Source organism: Melospiza melodia, chromosome 8 (assembly GCF_035770615.1).
Source record: "Melospiza melodia melodia isolate bMelMel2 chromosome 8, bMelMel2.pri, whole genome shotgun sequence".
Lineage (NCBI taxonomy): Eukaryota > Metazoa > Chordata > Aves > Passeriformes > Passerellidae > Melospiza > Melospiza melodia.
In genome coordinates this window covers 29884680-29901640 of record NC_086201.1, presented here as the reverse complement: position 1 = coordinate 29901640, position 16961 = coordinate 29884680, and the positions used below count along the sequence as shown (strand labels likewise).

Genomic DNA, 16961 nt, shown 5'->3' with positions numbered 1-16961 from the left:
AAAACAGTCATAAGGATCAGAGAAAACTGAATGCATTTGGTGGGCTGTGTGTAGGGGTCTTCTCCTCCCCTACACATTCCTTCTTCTTTGCCTCTGATGTGATACTTTGAAAAAAAGAGAGGAGAAAGTGTAGAAAATGCCTCCAGTTACAGTGTTAGCTTTGCCTCAAAATATTGTGTGTTTCTTCCCTAAGGTGATGATGACATCTAGGGCATTTATTGATGGTTTCAGTGCATGTTATATGGAACCAAAACACTGAAAGATTAATGAAGGACTGACCAATGAAGAAATAAAAGCAAAAATGTCCAAGGGCTGTAAAAACATGGCTTTCACCCTGAAGAGCATAGGATAGCCTTGGCTGCAACAGGGCAGAAAGTTCCCCTTCTCTCCCCCCACCTTTCATTCATACAGAAATAATGGAACATTTTGGAATGAGTGCTCTCACTAATGTTTTCACCAGTGGTTTCTTGGCACAGACATATCCAATCTCCAGCTACTGTTTGCTTGTGAAAACAAGTCTTTCTCTTTTGAAAAGTGGGCAAGCACTGATGTTTGGGGGTGCTTAAACACTGTCTTGAAATTCCTCATGTCACCTTTGAGTTGACTTCTTCATTGCTTATTTTCAGGTTTTGCCTGTGTTTGTATCCTGTGTATGGACTCTTGTTTGTATAAATCATTCCCGTGTAGAGAGGAGATGAGCAAAGAGGATTAGCCTGCTTCATTAACAACAGCACTGGAGTCTGTCACGATGATATTGAGGTTAGCAGCAATGCTCACTGAGCAGGGCAGAGATTTCTGTGCCCTCAAGAAGCTCAGCAGTGAAACCCGATCATCTGCGCTCGCGCATCCACTCCGCGTACCCGCTCCGACTTGCAGTGTGGGTGTCTTCTGGCACATGAGCTGCTCTTACTCCAGGGCTTGGATCTCAAACAGCTTGCAGTGCACTTAAGGGCTTGATCCTGGCCACTGCTGGCTGCCCACAGCTTGTCCAGGCTGCTGCTGCTTGCACAGTGGCTTGCAGGATCAAGCCCATATTGAAGAACATTTTAGTAGTGTGGTTATCCTCTTTGACTTAGGTTACCTGTGTTGTCGTTATTTGCTCTGGGATGCAAATGTTGGCTTCTGCCTTTGTGTGACCTCTTTGAGCTTTCTTTCTTGAATCATTATATCAGCCATTAATGTACTTTGTACAGGACTGTTGTCTCCTCACTTTCTTATTTTCCTTGATTGTTTTTCCCTTCTCTTCCCTTCAGGACCTCATCCACTGCTCTTCTGGGTAGGTTTTTTAACAGCCTTTACTGTCCCATGCAGGTTTTACAAGGCTGCTTGTCCTTGTTAATAACTGCATTAAGCACATAGAATAGTTTACCAGGACTGGGTTTTTTTTCCTATTACAACATACAGACTTTGCCCACTGTATTTCTGGGACTAAAATGCTGTTTCTGGGAAGGTGGGCTTGAGCAAGAGGGTTTTCATCATCATGGAGAATAGTCTGTGTTTGTTCAGCAGTCCAGTGATGTATCCAGTGATATATTTCCCTGCTCAAGCTCCCAGCTCACTGAAGCACAAGCAGTGTTGGCCCAGGATTGCCTCAACCTGAAGTGCAGCTGCTCAGCTTGGATCACAGGTGGGGTTTATTTTGTGTGTGCTGCTGTGGAACGGTGCCGGCAAACCCTGGAGTGTTACAGGATGAAATCCACGTCTGTTTGTTTGTTTGTCTTTTTCAAGTACCCTGCCCATCCCTCTCCACCAAGCAATACCATTGCCATACACAGGAATGGAGTAAATCAAAGCCCCAGAAACAGCAATGGGCTCAGGTTCTTTTGCTTTTAGTCTTGATGTTGCTCTCTTCCTTACTCTTTTCAAACATCAACTCTTGCAACTTTGTGCTTACAACCTGAAAAAACACAGTGGACCAGAGGCAAAGTGCATTTAGCTATTTTGTTATGACCAAGCACAATGTAAAACAAATTTGAGCTCACAGCATGATTGTTCAAATAATAGGTGATATTTTAATACATTACTGATCTATCTGGTAATGCTTGTTAAAATGGGAAACTTCGTTATAGAGTAAAGTTGTAGTTTTAAATTTGCCTGGTTCTGTTTGAGATTGAGACAGCTGAAAACACTTAGAACATGTAAGTACAGGCTTCCTCTGCCATCTCCTTGGCCTCAGCTGTTCTGAACATGCAGTGGCACACATGCTTATGAGTTGGCAAGATCCACAACTGCAGTAGGTCAGGCAAATACAAACGAATATGGGTATTACATTAGAAAGATATTTTTCATGTGTCACATTAAAAAAAAAAACACCTGAAAACCAAAACACAGCTGTCCTCCATGCCAATGAAAACAGTGCTGGGCAAGCCTTGGTTTTGGATTAATTCTAATAAAACCTAGTCACACTTTTCTTTGATCTACTTTGTCTCCCATTTCAATGAATCGTTTTGGAGGCAAGATCTGAAACTCTTCAAAGAGCTAGGAACCAAATGATTATTTAAGCATAGCCATTACTAAAGGAATGTGTATTATGTATATCTGGAGTTTTAAAATTGGCCTGCATAAATGGAAGAATCCAAGCTAGCAATCTTATTTTACTAAAATTTCTTTGCTTTCTATTTCTGTGCTCCAAAGTTTAACAAATTAAATAAATAGAGAGAAACCTTGGTGCCCCCTGGGAATTAGTGCAATTGCCAGGTACATTTGCACTTGGGGCATTTTACAGCAGGACTGACTTGTGTGCAGCAGCAATTTCTCTGGGCTGCTACAGGCTACAAGAGGTAAGAAGCAGTGGGTTTGATTTTAGCAGAGCTGACAAAAGGGATGTAGGCTACAATTCCAAAAGGCTTGCCACAAATCCGAGTAGATGTTGAATGATTTTAACCTCTGCAGAAGGTTGCTTTGCAGAGATTGCCACAGATCCAGAAAAGCTTTTAAGGATACAGAGAGGGCTTTTACAGCAGCCCCAGTTGGATGTGCTGTGCTGCTGCCTCAACTGATGTCAGCAGTGTTCCCTGGCTTCTGCAGATGCAATCTCCTCTCTTCTGGCCCTTGGGGCACGGCAAGTCTAACTTTGACAGGAGGAAAAACAGCTTTATTAATATACTGTGTCCCAGGGTGTGAAATATTCTCCGTTAGTTGTACTAGCGCTCTTCCAAAGGATGCCCTTCTTGGGCTGGCCTGCACTGCCTCTATCCTGTGTATCAGATTTCACTGTGACCCTGGCAGCAGAGGTGTTTGGGGACCTTTCACTGGGCTCACTGAAAGGTTTCTGCAGCTTCTCAGCTGGAAATGTCCAGTTTATAGCAATAGCTTTCCCTAACCTTTGACTGGGAAGAGGCTGCTGCCTGTGCATTTCTCACAAGCAGCAAGAGCCTTGTTATCATCTTGCTGTTTGAGGCTTTTTCTTAAGCCACTCTGCTTGGGTGAGGAAGGCTCAGAAGGCCTTGCATGGTCCCTGTAAACTTGGAGTAGCACTGATATCTTCCCCCAAGTGGTTACATTGGCTTCCAGTCCTAGGGGGAGAAAGTGGGACATCAAAGAGTTGTGGTCATTGCATCTGGACCAGTATTTAGAAGTGATGTGTAACAAACATTAGCAGCTTTTCCAGTTGAATTGGAGTTTGGAATTTTCTTCCTGCTTGAGGTGTTAAACCCTTATCTGAAGAGGAATGAGTTGTATGTGTTGTTTTGGTGGAGAATGCAGAGTGTGAAATTTGAATGCTCTGTTCTGAAGCAGTGTTGATGTGCCACATGAGAGATGCACTGAGAAATGATTGAGTGAGGGTCCTTTTGCTTTGTGTTCTGAGCAAAACCTCACAGAATCCATCTCTGTGAGTTTCAATAATGTAGAAATTGTGAGGAAGGAGTATTATCAGGAGTCTAGTTAGCAAAACTCCAGGAGGCAGCAGATCTCATCCAAACCTCCATAAGGAGACCATGTCAAACCAAGAAAGAAATCAAATCTCCTGGCTGTATTCTGTGCATCCATCATCATGAGGCCACTCTTTTTTCATTTTTGACCTTAAGCAGGGAAATTCAAGAATCTCTTTTGTCCCTGGGGTGCTGTGGTATGGTCTCCCACTACTCTTGGGCGTTCTGCTTTCAGCACTGGAATGTTCCTGTGCTTGTCGCTCGCTGGAGGATTTAAGCCATTTATTTTGTTTGTTTATAATAGAGCTCTGGTGGGAAGACAGATGTTATGTGGGAAAGCTATTTTCCGGATCTGCTTATCCCTGTTATGTGCAATCTCACAGACCACCAGGAGCAAGTAGCTATTAGGCATCAGCTTTGAGAGATTGGCATTTTCAGAAGAGGAAATGTATTAGTTCTTGTAAGCAGCTTTGCAACAAACCCAATGACTTCTTGGCACACTTTGGCTTGGTGTTTAAAATGGATTGGAGTATGTCTTTGTTTCAATATAGCCATTTGACCTTTTGAAATATTAGTATTTTAGGAAATGGCCTGTATTTGTTCATATCTGGCAGCAAAGAGCAGACTTGAATTCCCAAAATACATTGTCTAAGCAGCACTTAGCTACGAAGACATGGTTCTAAATAAATCTCATTTAAATGCCCGTGTTCAAAATGAAAAATCAAGGTTTTCACTTTCAGTAATCTTTCTTTATCTTAAAGTCCCAGGGTGCTTCAAGGAACTTAGCAATTAAATTGTATGCTATTATGATAGCAGAATAGGGACAAGCCTTTGTGTTCCAAAGAATTCATGTTTCAAAATATAATGTTTGAGATTTGGCCTTCATCTCTTTTCTGATAGTTTACAGCACTGGTTTCACAACAGGCTGAGCTCACAAATTCCTAAGATTTAAGAGGAAACAATTTATTATTGTTTTATCAGAAAAGAGTCCTAATTGGGCTATCTGTGCACTTGGGAAGACTAGAAAGCTTCTTAGTCTTGGGCATCTGTTAGTCTTGCCAGGAATCTGTAGACTTCCAAATTGCCAAGGCCACATGTATTGAGAGAGAGCAAAGTAAACACTGTAGAAAGGCAATTTTAGCATTTCCATCTTGTTCAGCCAAAGAGATTAGACATAGCTGGAAAATAATTTCTTCCATAGGGGGAGGATGACCCCAAAACTAGAACAATTTTTTTCTTTATTTGAAGAACATTTACATAAGCACACACTGTGGTGTGTGCTTGAAAAGAGCAAAACTCTTAATTTTTTGGCTGCTTCTGATCCATCCCAGGAATAGGAAACAGTAAAGGATGAGATTTGAGAGTCTCTGGAGGCCTCATGCCACTTGTTTCATCACTGCAGTCTGGTTTATGCCACTCAGTTTGGGACAGGAGATGCCATGTGAGTTCACAGCTCGCCTGTGCATATCTGTGCAATGGAAAATGGGAAATATTCCTCTCCTTGCTTTCTGCTTAGGACCAGATTGAGTAGCATTTAGCAGGAAATTGCTTTAGGCATGGAAGTTAGATCTGGAAGGGTTGCAACAATTAATATTTTTCATTTCTTATTTCAGCCCTGGCCATATTTGGGTGCTCTACTGAACATGCTTGCTCAGTAGCTTGGGCTCCTCATGCCTCTTTCCATTTCGAAGTACAAATTACAGTATTTTCTCTAAAAAGTGTTGTGGGGAAAAATCCAAATACTGATTGTCAGGTGCTGAGATATCAGCACAGAAGCCCTTTAGAATCATAGCACATTAAAAAAAACAAAAAACTATTCTTGTTTTTTTTCCCCTTCTGTAGTTCTGCAAATGTAATCCAAGTAATGGGAACCTGTGGCTTTGTGTAGAGCATATACACCTCCCAGGGAGCACTGGTTACTGGAAAAACCATGTTTCATCAGGTGTTGTTTATTTGTTTCACAGCTGTGGAAAGAGATACCAAACACTTGGGGTTTTTATTAATCTTTGGTCAGTACCTGCAGGCAGGGTGGAATGGGGTTTTGGCATTTTTTGCCACTCAGTGTATTTGAGTGCAGCCCTTGGAGCTGGAGGGTGGCACAGAAGGCTGTGGGATATCTGACAGTAGGCTTAAGGATTCAAGGTAATGGTGTCATGAGCAGACATGGGAGTCATGGTGTGCAGAATTGATCTTCCTTGAGCCCACCAGTGCATGGGATCTACAGAGTGGAACAACACATTTCTCCCTTTGCTTCCCAAGGGTGATAGGGAGTACATTTAGAATCTGGAAATAAAAATTGCACTTCACATCTGTTGAGGATCCATGGCAATAACCTGTCCAAGGCTGTTCCCCCTCTGGCTTCTTCTGTGCCTGAGGCTTTGACAAGGTGACATAAGGCTCCTCCTTGGGAAGAGGGGCACAGTCCAGTGCCAGCCTTGCCCTTTGGGGTTTGGCGTGAGTGGCCAAGGGCTGCAGCAAAGCTCGTGTGACATTTGCCATGCAGATGGAGTCAGTTCTTCGTGAACATCTGTGTCCTTCGGCCCTTCCCTCCCCCAGCTGAATTAGTCACAGAAATATAGTATGATTGGGCTTTCTTTTAGAAAATGTTCATAAGAGGCTTTCGGTTATGAGGAAATAGCTACTTGGGACCCAACAGAGAGAGTATCTAAAAGGTGTTTTGGAAAGTATGAACATATTTATTCATTGCTACAATTAGGCCTTTTTCTTTGCTTGTTTCCACAAAATTATGAAGTGGGCAAATCATATGTAAGCAGCAAAAGTATGTCAAAAAGAAAACCCCACAATAATTTTCTCTTTTCCTTTAACAGACATACATTGGCAGCGTGGTAATATCAATAAACCCCTACAGATCTCTCCCCATTTATACTCCAGAGAAAGTGGAAGAATACAGAAACCGAAACTTTTATGAACTCAGTCCTCACATGTAAGTACAGTAAAGAAATTTTAGTTTTCATTCTCTCTGGGAACAGATGGTACCAGCTGTCTCTCTCCTCAAAAGATCTGTTGATTGAAGCAACCAAAATGAAAATCACACCACCACTCCCCCAAAACGAATTTTTATTAGCTCAGCCATATTTTAAAGTGAAGTTAAAATGAGTTTCCCTTTTTCTTTCATGCACTTAGGCCCTGGTATGTGCATTTCAGAGCATTCCTCCCTAACCGTTAGCAGTAGCCAGTATTACAGCACTGTGAAGTAAGAGGTCTGTTTTCAAGGAAATCTGTTTCTTTCAAAGTCCAGATGCCTACTTGGGAAGCCTCGAGGTGTTAAATATGTTTGAATCATATAGTGGTGCTTTTGATATCTGAAACTCTTAATTTATCTTTGTGCAATGCAGAAAAAAAAACCAAACAACCCTCTCATGATGAATGCAGAAACGTGTTGGATGTGTCTGAATGGTAACTGTAGGAAAATTAAAGCTGTGCTGGCTGGAAATGAGCCCATTCACAAAGGACAGCCAGAGCACCCTAAGTGCATAATGCAAACTTTAAGACTAAAATAGGATGAATAATAGGACAAGGTGCTGTTTGCAGGTGTGGGCGAGAGTAAGGTACGTGGTCTTCAAGCTCTGCATGTTGCAGGAATCATTTTACCTTGCCAGTTTTAGAGGTGAGGCTGGAGCCTGCTGTTCCTCCCCTCAGTGTGACACTGGGAAGTGTTTCCAGCTGTTTGTGAGGCTGCACCTGACCCTTCAGCCACAAATCCAGGAGAGTGACTGGGTCAATCAGTGGTCAGATAAGTGTCTAAACAGGGCCATACATTTATACATCTTCCTTCAGTGGTAACTTTTTGATTAAATGAAAATTGTGTGCAAAGTGTTCTGCAAGTTATTTAGTTAACTGATTATTTTTTTGCCTTAACACTTCATCTGTCACTCTCCCAGAAGTGTAGTCTGAAATGCAAACAGCCCAATAATCAGATCAAATAAACTTCTGGTAGTTCTTGGACCTCTTGGTTCTGAACTCTGGCTAAATCCAGGCTTTCTTTCTTCACTGTTTTGTTTAGCAAGCCAAATTGCTTGCTAAATTGACACAGTTCCTTGCTAAAAGAACTTTCTGCTCTGCTAATTTTGCTCAGCTGCATGAAATTTGCTGTCAAATGATGGAGTATTTTAAAAATAAAACCTGTGAGTTAAAGTTTGTATGACATTCTGAAAGTCAGTGTATGTACTTGGTTACACCTTGAATCAAGTACATACTAATATATTGATCTCCACATTTTTCTGTCTCTCTTGAGAAATGGTTTTTCAGAACAGAAATGGTCAAGAGTCATTCTTGTGTGTATTATGAGAGGCTGAACTTGGTAGAAAAGTATTTCATAAACATCATTCACCACTAATGACAATAATTGTATGGTCAGGTTCCCACCTCACAACCAGGACTTCTGGAGCCCAAACACTAGAAATCTACTTTAAGAGCAAGAGACTGAAGTGAGAAAATATTGACTTTTAATTTTTGTCATGAGGTCTCAATTACTTGATAGTAATAGGTTTTCCTTGCAAGTTTGGATAGATTACCTAGTCAAGAAAAGTGTAGGCCTAATTTGTTTTGGACAGATATGATCTCTTCACAAATTTTCTTTGTTTTGTATTGCTTTTGTGTGAGACTTTTGTCTTCTGACACCTAAGTGTCAGAAGTGGACAAAGTATCTTTAAAAATAAAGGATTAGGAAATAATCTTTGTTTCTATTACTGATACATAATTTTCAAACTGTAGAAATATAAAATGATATTTCTTCATGGTGACCTTGCTTCCCTTCCCACCTGTCGCTAGATGCTTATGGGAGTTGCAGAATCAAGAGAGTCTCTTTTGGCCATGCTAAAAATGGTAAAATTCTCACCATCTTCAAGAGATATTTGGGCAGCACTGTAGGTGTATAAAATAAGTGCTATGTAGGCTGCCTTATGGCATCTCTGGCAAGCCTAAACCACTTTTGATCCCCCTTGTGCTGTACCTAAGGATTTGTGCCAGTCCAGTTGTCCACTGTGCAAACATGGAGCTGGTCCTTGGTTGACAGATCCTGAGTGGAGCTGTCAGGGTGGCTTGGAGCAGGCCTGGGCTATTCACTATGCTTGTCACCTGTTGGACAGGACAGACTGAGGGCTGACAGACTTGGGGACGGAGCTGGCATCATCCCACCCTTGGAGCTTGCAGCTAATTCTAGGGTTGGCTGCTCTGGCAGCAGTGGGTCACTGCTAAAAGCAGGGTTCAGGCGTGTCTAGGGAGGCTGCACTTCCTCAGAGGCCTTGCAATCTTCAAGGTGGTTCTTTTTTAGCTGCTCAGGAACTTTAATGAGGAGATGCTGGGAGACAAATTGCAATTTGTGGTGTTTGTTCTGCCATGGGGGTGAAAAACCCCCACTGATTTGTGGAAATGTGCATACTTAGTTTTCTTTGATGTGTAAATCTCTGTTGAGCCATGGACTCTTCTGAAGAATTGATTGTGGGTAAGACCGCTGGGAAATACTTTTGGCCTCTATTGTGATCCTGAGCAAAGCTAAATTCTTGATTGTTTAAAAGGAAACTAATGCATCCAACCTAGAAAGTGTGTCTAGAAATAAAATTAGATATATTGTGTTCCTTATTTCAACATCTTTTTTGTCTAAATAATGTAACTTTGGTACTAATGCTAGCTAGAAAAATGCAAACAATTAATTAAAACAAGATTTCTAGCAGTGGTTTGGTTGGAGATTGCTATAGAAACCAGGTCAGTATGGCACCAGAACTCTTCCATCTCCTGTTGGTGTAACAACTCAAATTCTCCAATGTCTGCTGTTTTGGAGAGAACATTCAGGTTTGGGAGGCCCAGGATTTAAGTGTCAGCATCTCTAGAGCAATCTCCCATGGATGTTCCACAGGGACAGCTCTGTGTGGAAGCTCCTGGAGAACCAAAATAATGTTTTATTGCTTTTCCAGGAGTTTTGTGTGAGCTTCTGTCTGGGCCGGAAGTACCTGTGTGTGCCTCAGTGTGATGGGTAAAAGGAGGGTGTGCTTGAGAATGTCAGCTGTCCCAGGTAAAGAGCAGGCTTGGCCAGCACAGGGAAACAGAAGGAAAAAGAGAAGTATATAATGACAGGAAAGAAATCCATACCTGTGGATTTCCTGCTGTGTGTGATCACTGGAGGAAATACACTTTAGGGGGTGAAAAATCTGTTCAGGTGTTTTGTTAGCCCTAATCTGAGAGAGGAGGGAGGGAACACCTCGTCCTCTGTTCTGTGTTTCCTCAAGAGCGTCTGTGAGAGTGACTGATGCTTTCAGTGACGCCAGTTAACACTTAATTGCAGGGCTTGGACAGGTTTGTTTTTCTGTAGATTTTTTTTTTAAATGATCTCTGGAAACCAGAGCAGGGTCAGAGTCACACTTTGAATGGGCAGCCAAACTGAATTGCTCAGAGAAAGTTTCTGGTCAGGTGATTTTGGATAGCGTTATAGCTGATAAAAATTTGATCCAAGAGGGTTTTGTTTTAATAGTTCATTCCTCCCTGAGTGCACTACTGTTGTTGTGGCACCGTGTAATGGAAGTGTTATTTTTCTAGGTCTCCTGGAATGCTATGTTTTCGCAGTCTGTGGCTATTTGCATAGGTGTATAATAGGAAGTTTACCAAGCTTTTTAATTGCTGGCTTGTTGTTTTTGTTTTAATGTTGTTAATCTTGCTGGTTTTGTCTTTATCTGCAAGGCAGGATCAAACTTGTCTCTGACTTGGCAGGGCAGAGTATGACATTTCAGTGTTCAAACAGTTTGCTGCTTGATTTGTGCAGTTCTTACACTTCTGTTCTGCTCTCTCAGTTGATGTAATTACTCTTTCAGTTGATGTAATTGCTGCTTTGCTTACCTTGTGGCTGAGCTAGTCATGAGAGCAAACCAAGCTGTCTATCCTGGTATTTTACATCGATTTTCCCTGGTGACAAAGGCAGCTGCTGGCATCTTTGAAGTGAATGCAGTGGGAAATCAAATAGATTATCATCCCACATATTTGTAACCACCATGCTCTATCACTTCCCTAACAGTAACAGATTGGCAGTAAGGGGTTGGAGAGTGGGTGCTTTCTTGAATTTTCTGTTTTAACCTTGTCTCCTGGCTACTGGCAGCTCTCTGTCCCTGGCAAGGAAGGTGGCACGTGGCTTTTGGCTCCCCTTTATGGTCTGAGGTGCCCTACCTGCATGTTCTGAAAAAAATACAGATTATTTTAACTTGAGGGACAAAGTAAAAGTGGCAGCTGTATTGCTAATGGCCAGCTGCATTCAAATAAGATTTTGGTCACTCTGCATTTTTTTAGGCTGTGCACTGAAGTGTTTAGAGCGACATTAGAAATCTGGAGGTGGCTTTTATCAGACCCTTACTGAATTCAATGTAGGCAATTTGCAGTATATTTTATTTACTTATTATTGATTCTTTTAAATCAACATTTCTGAATAGTTTTGCATGTAAAACTTTCAAATTAAGACTTAAATTTATGCAGGCAACTCTAGAAAACCTGCTTGCTTTTATATGGGATACAAGCCCAAATACACCAATGTGATACCTGATAAAATGCAATAATGAGGAATGTTTTTATGTTTCTCATTTACATTATTGTCATGTAGATAATTATTGGGATTAATCATTATCCTGTGGATATCTGCAGTTACTCTGACAATGGATACAATTTGCTGTTCGCTTTTCAGCTTTTGAGCTGATGTAAATGCTGAATATAGAAGTTAGATTTTTGCTTCTAGGGCTTGATTTTTTTTGGTTTTTTGGGTTTTTTTTTTTTTTTTTGCTGGTGTTAAAGGATCGGATGTCTTCAGGAACACCAAGACTTCAGAAAAAGACTCTTTTTCTTCTATGATGTAAAGCAAATATTTTTGTCTAGAGGGTGTGATAAAGCTTCAGCCGTGAAGGATAGTTTTTACCTGTATGTAAAAGTAGGCTTTTACCCATAGGTAGCAGAGTGGTAAGATGCATAGTAGCTGTCTTGAAGAAGTTGGTGGTGGGATGGGAGGCTGTGACATAGTTAAGTGTCCTTCATTGCCCCAGTGTTTATTTCAACATTTCTGTTTCAGTTTGTACTTTCCTAATCTTAATTTTCTTTCTTTTTCTTTTTTTTCCTTCTTTTCTAACCACCCCACTGTGGTTTTCCTCACCTTACAGTATCCGATTTTACAGACGTTTTGTTCTTACTCCTAATAATTCCTGACTTCTCCAGAGACTTGGTCTTTGGACTTGTTCATCAGCACAGTTCTGCTCTCAGAAGAGATGTATGGCTGAGGGAAGCTGCTCACTTCAGAGGTTAGCTGCCATAATTGACCACTGGGCAGGGAGGGAACATCTGTGACTGGTGGAAATCATAAATAGCACTTAGAGAGGACTGTGAGTACCTAATTGTTAAACCCATGCTTGGAGGGAATTGAAAGAAGAAGAGGGGGTGGAGTGTACAGAGAGAACCTTGAAGTCTTTTTTTGGTAGGGGTGAGACTTACTATTCTCGTAACCTCTGTAGGGAGGCAGAGCTGGATGTGGTGAGCCCATGAATGTAAGTCCCTCAAGCATAGAGGTGAAAGGGGGATGATGAAACATCAGATGTGCTTCAAGAGCCAGAAGGACTTCATGCCTGAGAAGAGCCTCTTCTATTGCAATGTTCTCTCACACCAGTCATGGCGTGCAGTTTCCTACATTTTACACTTGGCTGGAGACCTCAGAAGTCCTTCTGAGGAAACAAGGGTTTTGAGGAAGGCAGTTGTGATGTGGCCACACTGAAGTGAATGACCTCTGAGGAGGCATTTTGCCAGTTTATAGGCTCAGGGTATAAAGCAGGGTTTCTTCCACATGCAACAACTAATTTATCTTTTCCTGAAATTTGAGCAGGGCTGTTTTAGTGGGTTTGAATAGCTCATATTGCAGCCATCTCGCCCCATGCTCCAGAGTTGCATACAGTCTTATTGACAAGAACAGTATTTGCTTGTTTGCTGCTGATTTTAGATTGCATGAAATTTTCTAATAATGGAGAATAATATAGGAACTGATTTATGGCAGGATGTGCGGTTGTAAGGCAGCTCCAGAAATGCACCCAACACCCAAGGAGTATAAACAGCCTAAAAAAGCAGTGTATATATGAATATTGTGCTCTATTTCAATTTCCAGAATATTCTGGAGTGACATTTAGACTGGATTCCAAAGTTTGGTGGAACGAGCCTTTCTGTTGGCCCTCTAAGTAGCTCAGTCTAAATTAAGAAATGAAAAGGCCCTTTAAATTCTTTTTTGCATGGCCCTGGTGCTGTCATTGTGCTGTTGGTGTCCAGGCCATGGGATGTCCAGGATGGGAACAGACACTGCCATGGAGCAGCAGAGCTCTGTGCAGGTGGGCTGGGGCTGACAGGGCTCCTTGCACACAGCCTGCATGGAGCCAGCCTGGATTTCTGTGCTCTTGTGGCATTTAAACACTTCCCAGCCTAGGAAGGAGTATATATAGAGACCTCAGGGGCTATAAAAAGCATCAAGGCAAAACTGCCTCCCAAAATACCCCAGAAGATGGAGAGTGCTGGCTGCCTGTGGTCCCACCCTCCCTCATCTCCCAGAAGCTGCAGCAGTGTATTCTGCCGTGACAAAAGCATTCAGAAGCACCAGTTCTGCTGGCACACAAACCCTCTGAGTGTCCCCAGCCACAGCAGCTGGCAGTGCTGTCACTCACAGCTCCTGAGTGCCCCTGCCAGAGGCCCCTCTCTGGGCAGGACCCACCTGGCTCCAGGAGAGCCTGCTCGTCCATCAGGGTCTCCTTTGGAGAGCTGTGTGTGCTCCCAGCCAGCCCTCACGTGGGCTCCTTGAGGAAGAGGAATGCAACAATTTGGGTACCTTTAAAACACTGTGAGTGTTCAAGGAAAACACTTAACTTGAGATCTGTTCCAGATGCTTCTGTAGCTCTATAGTTGTTGTCATGGTGTACAAAGGAAAATAATCTTGGAGCATCCCTCATGAATTAACTGCTGGCTTAGAGCCCCAAGAAAATAACTTTGTTTTTGGAACTGTTTTCAAATATTTACTTGTACCCCTGTACACAACATACTTCACATTTGACTTCAGTCATGTTGGGGATGGAGAGTCAAATGTTTTTGGTTATCTGTGGCAATCTCTCCCTCTTCATTTTTTTTTTTCCCTTGCATGTGAGTGTATCTGTAATAGTCTATGTTTATTTGTAAGCACAGAAGAGTTTGGAACTCAGCGAGATTATTAGACCAAAGATAATTAAGAAAAAAGGCAAAAAAAAAAGTGCCTGAATATAAGCTGGGGATGTGTGTAAATGCTTCAGCAGACTAAACTAATGGTAACTTTTTTGCCAGATCCCATTTCTCTCATTTTCCTGGAACTAGATTTTTCTGTCTAGAATTTATATTATGCCATTGATATTTTTGGGACATAAAATACCAAGATATTTTGAAACTAATTCACGTTGTCACATGAAGTAGAATGTTCAATAGCTTCATTTTTCCTTTCATTAGAATGTTGGGACTTTTTGCACAGTGAAAATAATGAGTTATACTTAAAAAAGGAGAAAACTACTGTGTTTCCTTTCTTAAATGCAGTCTGAAAAGTGAGGACAGGTAGAGGCCCTGTCAAAAAGGAGACAAATCCCATTTTATGCACTGTGTATACATGGACCAGAATTTTCATTATGCCTTTCCTGCACTGGCAGCCTGCTACTCTCTTTAAGATCTGGGATTTCAGAGTGCAAGTAAGAACAGCTGTTGTTCTTTCATTGGAAGTGTCTCATTGTGTTTAATGGTTGTCTTTTTTTCTTCTTTTTTTTCTTTCCTTTAAGCAATTTAGAGCCCACTAGAAAATGCCCATCTGCTCTGCTAGGAGCCTTTGTTGTGATTTTTGATACAACATCAACAAGGTTGATGTTTAAAGCCTTAAAGAAACACTAGTAAAATTTCAGGTATTGTACCACTGTTAACAGCAGATCATTGCCCATTCAATCTCTTTTCACCAGGAGCATTATGCAAAAGCCTTTTATTCAGCTCTGGGTACAGCATGGTTAATGTAGTTTGGGTTATTAAGGATAAACTTTTTCATGTTAGGAATCAGGAAATACAGTCTTAATATTTACAGTCTAGCACACTGAATAATCTTGTACTTATGTTTTGAATAGATAAGAGAGCTGGGACTCGGGTTTACAAACAAAGGTCTGAACTACAAAGACAGTGTAATTGTGGTCATTTCAGTGAATTAGTTTAAATCTGCATTTTCCTTCCATACAGTTTCCATTTTACATACTGCAGAAATGATTTTTAGTTGCTAAACCTTGTGGAGTTCAAGCTGCAACTGGTCTTAATTACTCCAAGATGATTTTTAGTGAGGATGTAGTGAGGATGAGAACAAATATGTGCAGTTGACATCCTCCTTGAGCATCAGCATTCCAACCAAGGACGTAGATGCAGTAAATTGTTACTGGAAATAGTCCACATGGGCTGAATTGGAGCCTCATGTTTGATCAGTCTGAAGGAGGCTTTTCACTTCTTGCTCTGACCATTCATAGAAATATAATTTTGGACATATGTCCACAAATCTCATTCACAAACTTGAGCAAATGGCATTTAACAGACTAGATAGACATGTTAGCTCAATGTTGTACCTGAGCTAACAAGCTCTCAGGAGCTCAGATAAGCTCCAGTGCCTACTTTGCCCAGGGGTTCATGGCAGGGATTTTATTTGGAAAAGAGAGCTGGGAGGCAGAAATTAAGTTGTGTAAGCCTTCTTAACTTCTTAACAAACTACTTGGATTGTTAGGAGAACTTAAGAGTTATTTGCAAAATCCAAAAGGATTCAGTAACACCTCTGAGCAGAGTAGCAGCATAACTATGTAATTACATAGTGTTGACATTGCCTTTCAGATGTTTTCCAGATAAGTGAATTACTTTTATTTGCAGTTCTGTCACTGTTGTCTCTGATAAACCTGTGGGCAGCTGCATTCTAGCCTTTGTTACAGACCCTGGATTTCAAATCTGGTGATTGGCAGCTCAGTTTAGGTTACAAACAGCTCTGAGGATGTGGGAATACTCCTACTGCCCCTCTGCATCCAGCTCTGGGCTCCCAGCACAGCAAGGACAGGAACCTGATGGAAAGACTCCAGGTGATCAGAGGGATGGAGCACCTCTGCTGGGAGGAAAGGCTGAGAGATTTGGGATTGTTCAGCCTGAGGAAGAGAAGGCTTTGGGGTGACAGAATTACAGCCTTTCTGAAGGGAGCCCACCGCAAAGGGGGACAGAGGGACTTTGGGCAAGAGCATGAGGTGACTGGCTTCAGGCTGAGGGTAGGTTTGGGTTGGATATCAGGGAGAAATTCTTTACTGAGAGGGTGGTGAGAGACTGGAACTGTTGCCCAGAGAAGCTGTGGCTGCCCCATCCCTGGAAATGTTCAGGACCATGCTGGATGGAGTTTGGAGCAACCTGGTCTAGCAAAGGTATCCCTGCCCATGGCAGGGAGGTTGGAACAAGATGATCTTTAAGGTCCTTTCCAGTCCAGTCCTATGATTCTCTGATTGCATTTCTCCAGTACCATGAGATTAATTTGGTGGAATGCTTGGCATTTTTTCTGCTGGCAAACAGTTGCAGTCCAGTGGAGTGTGTTGCACTAATGCATGGCTGACATCTGTTTACCTGTCTCACCAGTCAGAGCTATGAAGTCACTCAAAATGTATCTTTTGAGATGCTGTAGCTCTCAGGTATGTGCTGCACACTGGAGTTTAATTGTGCTGGATTATTTCTTTGTGAGGTGAGACCTTTTAAAGCATGTCCCTTTCTGTGCAATGAGTATGTGAAGCTGTGCACCTCACTTTGCTGTTTTTCTCTCCTCGAGTCCTGGAACATATTTCTTTACTTTAGAATAAAGGAATGAATTTATTTTTCTCTCTCAAGTTAGCAAAGTACAACAAATTTGTTTGGAAAGCACTGATAGTTCTGCAGTAAAATGATTTGCAGTGAGAAGACCCTGCATGAACACATGGTATCAATAAACCCTGCATGGTTCCAAAACTTGACTTGCTGTATCTCTGCTGTCACTGCATCAGGAGGAAATTACTTATTTCTGCCTTCTGACTT

General features: G+C 41.7%; 1 protein-coding gene across 5 annotated transcripts in view; it reads left to right on the top strand.

The window, feature by feature from the left end:
* MYO1B (myosin IB) overlaps positions 1–16961 on the top strand; it is a 107575-nt gene that overhangs the window by 21813 nt on the left and 68801 nt on the right. For 4 of the 5 annotated variants that reach the window (XM_063162493.1, XM_063162492.1, XM_063162495.1 and 1 more), the window contains one exon: positions 6701–6816. In XM_063162493.1, the coding sequence (XP_063018563.1) occupies positions 6701–6816 (116 nt within the window). Of the gene's footprint in view, positions 1–6700; positions 6817–15839; positions 15995–16961 lie in introns of those variants that run through there. The other variant, XM_063162496.1, reaches the window with a different exon arrangement.